We start from the raw sequence: 10,348 nt of genomic DNA on the forward strand, positions 1-10,348 counted from the left end.
CCGTCTGCCTATTGTCGTTGTCGGGCAGAAAACTCATATCTCCATATTTCAGCTTCAACTATAAAAAAATGTTTTTTTTACAGGGGCCAGTTTCGAATTATAGCCACCTGTTAAGTGCTCTTTTAGAGCGGTTTTGAAGGACAGTAGGGATTTACACTCCTTTATGCCTGTTGGTAGGGTGTTCTACATTGTTGTGGCATAGCAGGAGAACAAATGTAACGCCTTGTTTGAGTCAAATCTGGGTTGAACGTGATCAGTGGAGCTCCCTCTGGTGTTGTGATTGTGGACGTCATTGACGCTTGTATAGTTTGACAGGTACAGTAAATGGGTGTCTTTGTGGTGTGGTGTAGTGTATCTTGTAGACCAGGCCCATTGCAAGTTGCTGTACTCTGTCCTCTACCCTGAGCCATCCCACCCTAGCAAAAATGAGCAGGGGTTCAATGAATTGTAGATGTCCATTGGAACACAGTGATGACATCAGCGGTGGAAAGTAACTAAGTACATTTACTTAAGTACAATTTTTAGGTATTTGTACTTTACTTGAGTATTTCCAATTTCCAATACTTTTACTTCTATCCACTACATCTCAGAGGCAAATATTGTGCTTTTACTCCACTACGATTATTTGAAAACTTTAGTTACTAGTTACTTTGTAGATATACATTATTACATTATAAAACATACACTAACCACTTTAGCCCTATTTTATACATGGGCTATTTGAAAATAGCCGATATACAAGCTCACAACGCGTCGCTTTGCGACGCGTTGTGAGCTTGTAGATCTTTTATTTTCAAACATTGTTGTACTTTTACTTTTGGTACTTTAAGTACATTTTGAAACCAATACTTTTGTACTTTTATTCAAGTAAATTCTGAATTCCGAACTTCTACTTGTAATGGAGTACTTCTACATAGCAGTATTGATACTTTTACTTAAGTACAACATTTGAGTACTTTTTCCACCACTGGATGACATATACTTTCTTCACCCTTTTTAATCTCATCAGGACAAATACTGTGATAATTAGGAAGTTTTCTCCCCTAATTAAATCACTTCACTTTTCATCATCACCATCTTTTTTCTTCTTCTTCTTCTTCTTCTCTTAACCAGAGGTGATGAGAATGAAAAAAGGCAGGGTTATATCTGCGTTTGAGATCTCTCCACTGACCCGAGACCGTATTGTTCATCATTTCCTTTCAAAAAATTCCCCAGCCATGCAGGAGCGATCTTAATTGTGGCCCCGACTCTCACAATGCCACGGCCTTTGCTCTAAACTCACTCTCTCTCTACCCCACTGACACTAACAAATTAACCCTTTCAATCCGGGAACGCATAATATGTCATTTTAGATTTTTTTGCTTTAAGAGAGAGAGGAGAGAGAGAGAGAGATCTTTTATTTTTACTCAAATCTTTGCTTCTGTGGATTCTTCAAATGTCTTCTGAATCCTAAACATTTTTTTATTTTTTTATTTTTTACTTGTTGCTATAATATCAGTGGTTCTGAAACATTTTCATGTCAGGGACCACCCAAAATGATATGTATTTGAGTTAAAAATGTATATATTATATAGATTTGCACACATTTTGTGTGAAAAACACATCCTGACTGTTTGGCTGCCAAACTCAGTCCAGAGTTTTAGGAGGGCATGTCATGACTTTTTGTGGCAGTAATTTTGAGTCATTGATGCTGTTAAAATGAAATAAATTCACTACATATACTGTAGCTCTGTGGTTCTCAACCTTTTCTGAATCAGCGCCCGTTTGAAAATGTCCAAAGCGTTTGTGACTTTAACGCCTCGCAGCGCGAGGCGTTGTGAGCTTGTAGATCGGCTATTTTTGGCTAAAGACCTCCACTACATTGTATACAATTGAGTTGCAGATTAAACTTTTCATGGATTTCATAGATAGCTTCATTCACTATCATCAGTGTTGTGTAAATTCATATGTTTTGTTCATTTCAGACATTTAACCACTTAAACCTTCAATACTTAATGTGCTCCTTTCCTCCCCCTGCACCAAACCTCTTTGCCGAAAAAAGCCGATCTATAAGCCGCTCACAACGCCTCTTAGATCTGCTATTTTCGGCTAATGTTCCCCTCAGAATAGGGATGCTAGGGTTCAAGAGGTTAGTGTAAAAAAAAACATCGTATCTCACAAAGATTTGGCAGACCCCCTTTAGTAGCTCTGAAGACCCCCTAGGGGTCGCGGACCCCCTGTTGACGACCCCTGCTCAAGAGTATTAGTGAACTGGAGGCCATTGCACATGAGGAATGGTCTATGATTCCTCAGGAGCGCTGCCAGAAGCTGGTGTCTGGCTATGCATCACGTTAGCCAGAAGGTCTTAACAGCATACGGGTGCTAAAGACACTTGTCCTTAGCTAGCCTGCAATAGCCATTAATAGTGACATTTTGTGATTTCTTTGGCTATTCAAAAATACCAGATATACAAGCTCATAGCACGGCACCGAGTGCCACACTATGAGCTTGTAGATCTGCTGTTTTTGAAAAATCGTGAAGATTTGTGCACATTTTTGAATATATATACTTTTTAAAGCGAACATTTGTAAAATATTTTGTTCCAGGGACCTCCAGAAGCAAAGATTTGAGTTGCAAATGTCTGCTTAAAAAAAAATATATATTATTCAATTTTTTTTTAATAGCCAAAGTATTGTGAAGGAGGCCGATGCACACCTCAAGGGTTGGCGACAGGTGCGTAAGTCAAAAATGCACAATTTAGGAGGAGATCTCTGATGGTTAAACCAAAGAATAGGACCTGCACACTGTCTGAATCTTCCAAAAAAAAGTAGCTTTTTTTTTTTGTTGCAAGATTCAGACGGTGTGCGCCACTGTGCGGGTCCTATTATTTGGTTTAACCAATAGCCAAAGTATAAAACTAGAAAAAGTGCTCCTCGGAGCACAAGTCTCCGCCAGGTCAGGTAGGTTATTATGGCCTCCTGGTGGCGCTATAATAGGCCAATGTGAAAAGGATGCCATTTATTCCTAGGCCTTGCACGGCAATCGGACACTGCATGCATGATTTGAGGCATTTTGTTCTAAAAACGTGTTTTGCTAAATTTGACCTGCTGGTGGCGCTATAACAGGCCAATGTTAATAGGTTGGCATTTGTTCCTCAACATAGTGTGAATGTGCGTTCAAAGTTTCACCGTAATAGGACGCTGCATTCATGATTTGCGGCATTTTGTTCAAAACGGGCCACTCCTTCAAACATTACATGTCAATGTTAGCCAATCAGGATGGCATATGAAAAATCAAACAGATCCGTCTTGATCACATGACTATAGAGATACATGTGTACCGATTTGCGTGAAATTTGGATCAAATATGAAGGCTTAATATCAAAAAATGTGTTTTACATAAGTCTGCCTCCTGGTGGCGCTATAAAAGGCAAATGTGAAAAATGCAGGGCAAAGGTTTGTCCTTGGCCTCTAGACAGTGTGCATACAAAGTTTTACACTGATCGGTGCAGTTATAGGTAAAAACACGAATCGGCCTGTTACAGCGCCACCATGAGGCTGATTTGAACATTTTCAAATGGCATTTCTTCCTCGGCCTAATGGGAATGTGTGTGCAAATTTTCACGGAAATTGCATGCTGTGTTCATGATTTGAGGCATTTTGTTCGAAACACAGTACTCCTGCAAACTTTGAAAGACAATTTTTGCCAATCAGGATGGAATATGAAAAATCTGAAATGAGCCGTTTCTTTTAATGACTATAGAGATACTGTGTACCGATTTGGGGGATTTTTGGCCAAAATTTGTAGGAGTACTGTTCAAAAATGTGTTTTGCACAAATCGGCCTCCTGGTGGCGCTATAAAAGGCCCATGTGAAAAATTTGGAGCAGAGGTTCGGCTTTGGCATCCAGGGACTATGTGTGCACAGTTTCGCTGTGATCAAGCCAACGTTGCCAGAGATTAGCTGTACACAGACAAGACAGAATGACACACACACACACACGGACGGACGGACGGACGGACAGGGGGTAAAACATACTCTCTCGCCATGCCTTTCGGCCTGGCGGAGACAATAATGGTTAAAATCAAAAATGAAAGCTTTCCCGGTCTTAGTTAAATTGTTCTTGTTTGATGACAGTTTTTGCATTATTTTGCCAATAAACCTACTTTGCAGTGGGGCCTAAATGATTTCAAGTGCAACTAGATATTCAACCAGATGAGCTTCATAACATCCTGTGCCTTAAAGCCTCACTATGTAACTTTAAAAAAAAAATAGATACAATGTAATTTTGTCCAAACTGTATGGTAGAGTATGTTATTTCAATATAACGTATACAAAATTGGGTTTTGTCTCCCTGCTCTTCTATTGAGACATTTAGATTGGTCAAGTCTCACCTAGACACAGGATCTGACACGAATTTTGACCTGATGGTCGAGATTCAATTTATCCCCTAAGCAAGCAGGCAGGCTCTATGGTAATAAAAAAAAAAATCCAACCCTTGCACAGAAAACCGGGTTCAAATCCGGGGTAGAAGAGGAAAGTAAGTTACATACATAGTGCTGCTTTAACCCATTAAGACCTGGAACGCATCTATGTCACTTTAGATTTCTTTGGCTATCTCGGTGCCGCGCTATGAGCTTGTATATCTGCTATTTTTGAAAAATCTTGAAAAAAAATGTTTTAGATTTTTTTCAATTTGTTTTTAGGATTTAGAAAACATTTTTAAGAATCGCCTCAGGTCTTAAAGATTGTCCAGCCAGCTCAAATCAAAGAAGCCCTTTACTTGCCAAGCAATGAACAGAAACAGGGCTGAACAAATACTATATTTTATTTTAAACATCTAATAAAATTAACACAAGATAACATAACGTCAACATTTTTTTCTTCACAGAAGCAGACATATACACAGTGTATCAGAAACATACAGTGTATCAGAGACAGAGAGACATCTTAACTGTAGTTTGTTTTTAAAAAAAATGACTTATTTTCTATCAATTATACCCCCCACGAAGCCTTGAATTCATGGAGATTTTTTTGTTTTTGTCACATTTCTGAGACAATAATTTGATGACCAGCGGGAGTCTCTGGTAGAAGTGTCCCACTGAGCGGCCACCCGGTCATACAATTATTGGCTCAGTAATGTGACAAAAACAACAAAAAAAATCTCCACAAATTCAAGGCTTTGTGGGGTGTGCAATTGAAAGAAAATGTGAGTACATTTTTGGTTGAACTACTCCTTTAAATAGTAATGATTGTGGATGAGAAGGGGACTCTCTCTTTCCCAAGTGGGCGTGGTTTTGAGGTTAGGTTAAGGCAGTGCTTCCCAAACAGTGGGTCGGGACCCATTTGTGAGACACGGCTCGCTAAGTAAATATCCTTTTTTTTAATGCTTGTTCATCTTCATCTCGTTGTTTGTTTTGTTGTCTTCTGGTTGTTTTCTTGCTCTAGAGACGTCGTGTATGAACGTAAATAGAGTAAATGAGTGATAATAGTGAGTTATCGTATCGTGCGTTTCTCTTTTGGGTCACGACCAAAAAAGGTTTGGGAACCACTGGGTAAAGCATTGGTTCTCAAAGTGGGGTCCGGGGACCCCCAGGGGTCCTCGAGGGAGTTCCAGGGGGTCCCCAGCTAAATGATAGATTAGGCACCAAATGGACCCTTATGGATCTGTAACTCTGAGAGACTCTCAGAGTTAAATTGACATAAATTGCAGTCCAAGTGATAGAAATGCCATTAAATGGGGGTCTGTAGCCCTAATGCATGTCAAACTGGGGGTCCTTGGAATTAAAATGGTTGAGAATCACTGCTAGAGCCGTAAAAAAAAAAACATCTCTTATGGGGGTCCCTGGCATATCTTTTGAAATGGGGGTCCATGGGCTAATAAGTGTCAATTTGGGGGTCCTTGACATGAAAAAGTTTGAGACCACTGGGGTAAAGGCATATATTCTGTGAGGTTAGGGTTTGGCATTATAATCACGCCCACCTGGGTGAAACACCAAAGAAAGAGGGAGTCCTGGATGAGAAGTGCATGTGCTCTCTGATGCTATAGAGCATTGGTTCTCAAAGTGGGTCCGGGGACCCCCAGGGGTCCTTGAGGGGGTTCCAGGGGGTCCCCAGCAACATGTGTGAAAATAGTGTGACGGTTCCCTGTATAGTAGCATGTTATATATGTCACTCTTAGGTTATATGGTTTGCTTTGTATTCATTTCTGTTCTCATTGGTTCCTAGGACTTGGGGAGCAGTGACATGTTGGCAATCAGCCAGATTGGCGTGCACCTGGGCCCGGGTGTCGACGCCCTATAAAAACCTGCCTCCCCAGTCCTCTTTCTCTCCTTCAGCTCATTTGCTTTTGATCCTCACACAGCCTACACCTCTTTGTTCCCACATTTATGTTCACACATACAACACTCACACACACTACCCAATCCACTCATGCATACACGCATTACACTACTGACTTTACTGATTTCCACACCTCATCTGTTCATTTATGGTTTATTCGTTCATTTTGATGACTTTAATAAACACTATATTCTTTGTAAACTGCGTCTCCCCTGTATTTTTGTTGTGTCCCCTGGTCCCCCTAGGCCAGGGTTATAACAAAATGGGGGCTCGTTCCGTAAAAGTTTAGAGTGTGCAGTAAGTTTGGTGAGTCAAGTGACTCGCCCTTCTGCATTTGTTTGCTGCGACGCAGGTGTCAATTGGCCAAATTGGCAGTTGAAGGGCTCGTTTGCGCCGTGGTTTTTTGAAAGGAGTGTCATTTAGGAATCAATCCGGTGATTCCCTTGTCCAGTTGGTTCAACGGTCCGGTGAGTAGAGACAAAGCGATGTTACACGCTTGGTTTTGTCTGGACTTTGTTTGGGAGATGCAGTTAATTTCTTTGGTTTGAATTTAATCTGTTTAGATTTTGATAAGTTACAGATTTGATTAAGTTTCTACGGGGGGAGTTTTTTCCTGGTATTTGTGCTGCTAAGTTAAAGAAAAAAAAAAAAAAAGTTACCTGGCTGTTTTTTTTTTTCAGTATTATATGAGTGTCCCTGTTAGGTGCGATTTAGTTACGGGGTTAAAATATTAGGTCGCAGGGTTAGGCCGGGGGGTGGTGTAGGTGCAAGGTGCGGCTGTAGCGGGTGTGTACCGGTGCGTGCACATTCTGTCTCGGGGGCACAGCTAAGGGCTGGACGTAGGTCGCCAGGTTCTGGTTGCTTTTCCTACCCCTTGGTATGAGCTAGGCCTTTGCGGTGGCCTTCAGTGCATAAATACCTTCCGCAAACCGGCATGAAGACGGGTGGAGTTAGTTTGGGGTTTAAATAGAGCAGAGGGGCACTTGTATTTTGTTTTGTTTACCAGCTGGGTGACTAACTTAGCGCACATTAGCCAGGATGTGTACCCTAGAAGCATTTTTGGTTGCTCCTTCTGAGGAACTGTTACTTCAGTGCACCAAAGACCAGTTACTTAAAATAGCAGAGCATTTTAAGATTAAAATTGAGGCAGGTGACAAGAAATTAAAGGAGACCTTAGTGGCAGTGTTAAGAGTACATTTATTTGAAACTGATTTGTTAAAGGAATATGAAGAGCCAGAAAAGACTTCTACTATCCAGTCAGATACAGCGGCGGTGCTGCCGTTACCTGTATTGATGCCAGGGTTGACATTCGACCAACAAAAAGAACTACTGATGTTGCAAGCAAAGTTGCAGACGGAGCAAGACAAAGTGAGGCTAGACACGCAATACGCAATTGAGAAAATGAAACAGCAAACTGAACAGGCAAAAGTACAAGTAGAGCAGTGCAGGTTAGACTTGATAAGGGACGGTAAGATTTCAGCTGATGCAAAAGTATCTACAGAACCTGCAGGACAGTCCATGGGGGAGTTTAATGTTAATGGAAATATACGGTTGGTTCCCAAGTTTTCTGAACGTGACCCTGAGGCATTCTTTACAATGTTTGAGCGCGTGGCCGACGTGCGGAAATGGCCTGACTTGGCGCGCACATTGATGTTACAATGCGTATTAACAGGCAGAGCGCAGGAGGTTTATTCGGCAATGAGTGTTGCCGACAGTCAAAACTACTCTCTGGTTAAAGAGGCGGTGCTTAAGTCGTTCGAGCTCGTCCCCGAGGCGTACCGACAGCGGTTCAGATCTTGGAAAAAACATGACAAACAGAGTCATTTGGAATTTGCACGTGATTTGACGACCTACTTTAACCGTTGGTGTAACGCCTCGGAGGTAACAGATTTTGAAGAGTTATGTGATTTGGTGATTTTGGAACAGTTGAAAAATTCTGTTCCTGCTCGAGTGGCGACGTATATCTCTGAGCAGAAAGCGAGCAACGCGGCGGACGCCGCAGCGCTCGCTGATGACTATGTCCTCACGCACCGGGGAGAGTTTAAGGCGGGCGGTGGCAACTATGTTGCCAAGGAGTCTTATGGCCGTTTTAATAAACCTCTTCCTGTCGAAGTTAAAGGCAACAGCAACACTAACAACAGCAGTAATTTGCGTGAGCCGGAGAAGGTTTGCAATTACTGTCATAAGCGGGGTCACTGGAAATCGGAATGTTTTATGTTAAACGGACCTCCCAGGGCTAGACCTTTCAATGCAGGAAATTCGCAACCAAAAGGAGCTGGCATGGCCGCTCCAATTCGTCCGGTGTCCACTTGTGTTTCACCTAATCTCGGTCAAAACAAGGATACATCGTTTGCAGCACTGAATTCTTACCGTCCATTTATCATGAAAGGGTCTGTGTCTTTGGTGCAAGGTGGGGAAGAAGTACCTGTAACTATCCTGAGGGACACTGGGGCTTTTGACTCATTTATTCAGGCTGGTGTTCTTCCTTTAGCTAATGATTCTGACACGGGTGATGCGGTGCCTATCCGGGGCATAGACATGAATGTCTTGCTGGTTCCCTTGCATAAAGTGGTGCTCAAATGTGAACTGTTTCAGGGAGAAGCAAAGCATCACAATAGTTTTGACCTTTTATACTTTGGCTATTCAAAAATAGCAGATCTACAAGCTCATAGCGCGGCACCGAGTGCCGCGCTATGAGCTTGTAGATCTGCTATTTTTGAAAAATCTTGAAGATTTGTGCAAATCTTTGAATACATTTCTTTTAAAACGAACATTTTAACACAAATCTTTGCTTCTGGGGGGTCCCTGGCACAACATATTTTCAGATGGGGGTCCCCGGCCAAATATATATCAATTTGGGGGTCCCTGGCATGAAAGTTTGAGAACCACTGCTATAGAGCAGCCATTTATCAGCACAGATAAGAGTGAGTGAAGCTCCACATTTGACCCTCTGTTGGCTGGCTGGAGGAGAGGAGAGCAACGCATCAATGACCCTCTGATGGGAGGAGGAGAGGAGAGCAACGCATCAATGACCCTCTGATGGGAGGAGGAGAGGTGAGCAACGCATCATAGGAAGGACTGACTCAAGATGCTGTATTGTGGAGAGTAGAGCAACGCATCAGGAATCAGGACATCGCTGTTAAGATCGTTGTGTCCAAGGCTAGACTCTGCAAGAGAGAGAGAGAGAGATTTTTAACAAATCTTTCATTAAGAAAAACTATTCAAAATCCAGTCAACACAAAACCATGTCAATAGCAATACTTAAAAAAAAAGCACCTACCTAAAAAATATTTAAAATTACATTATCTTATCTACCACAGAACATAAAGCATCATTATACAGTAGCACCACTTTCCGTTGAATTCCGCAATGTTGTTCATTCCTATAACACAATCGAATCAATCCATATTCTGGCTTTCACCAAAGATACGAAAACAGGAAGTGCATTTTGCCCTGCACGCGCGCGCGTGCGTGCGTGCGTGCGTGCGTGCGTGCGTGCGTGCGTGCGTGCGTGTGTGCATCCACACATGAGCGTACGCTAACGTGCAAATGTACGCCCGGAAGTCGGCAGTCCCGTCCACTCCCATGTTATAGGAAAAAACGGAACGGAACTTCCGTTTTTTAACTTAACATGGGAGTGGATGGGACTTCCGACTTCCGGCACGCTAGCGTGCGCTCATGTGTGGATGTACCCAGTGAGTGAGACACAGACAGACAGATCAGGTGCCAGCAGAAATGAGCAATGAATAAACAGTTTGCAGAGATGTACATTTACTCAAGTACTGTAATTAAAGAACAATTTAAAAAAAATGATTTTAATTTACTGGAGTAGTTCCCATGTTCAAAACATGCATTAACCACTTCAGCCCTATGTATACTTTTGCCATTTGAACATAGCAAAAAGGTCTGCTATTTTAAAAGGACTGTATACATCTGGACACTTATGAAATGGGACAGTCTGCATAATGAGTACTTTTGGTACTCCAAGTATATTTTGATGCCAACACTTTTGTACTTCTACTCAAGTT

General features: G+C 41.9%; 1 protein-coding gene across 1 annotated transcript; it reads left to right on the forward strand.

Annotated features, from left to right (window-relative positions):
* Positions 1–5,393: 5,393 nt before the first annotated feature.
* LOC311059575 (uncharacterized protein) lies at positions 5,394–9,017 on the forward strand (the record flags this gene model as incomplete). Its single annotated transcript, XM_084077582.1, has 2 exons — positions 5,394–5,517; positions 5,895–9,017. The coding sequence occupies exon 2, from the start codon at positions 7,359–7,361 to the stop codon at positions 9,015–9,017; it is 1,659 nt and encodes a 552-aa protein (XP_083933708.1). The 5' UTR covers positions 5,394–5,517; positions 5,895–7,358.
* Positions 9,018–10,348: the final 1,331 nt, after the last annotated feature.

The sequence above is a fragment of the Gymnoscopelus microlampas genome (genome assembly GCF_963454915.1).
Source record: "Gymnoscopelus microlampas genome assembly, chromosome: 14".
Lineage (NCBI taxonomy): Eukaryota > Metazoa > Chordata > Actinopteri > Myctophiformes > Myctophidae > Gymnoscopelus > Gymnoscopelus microlampas.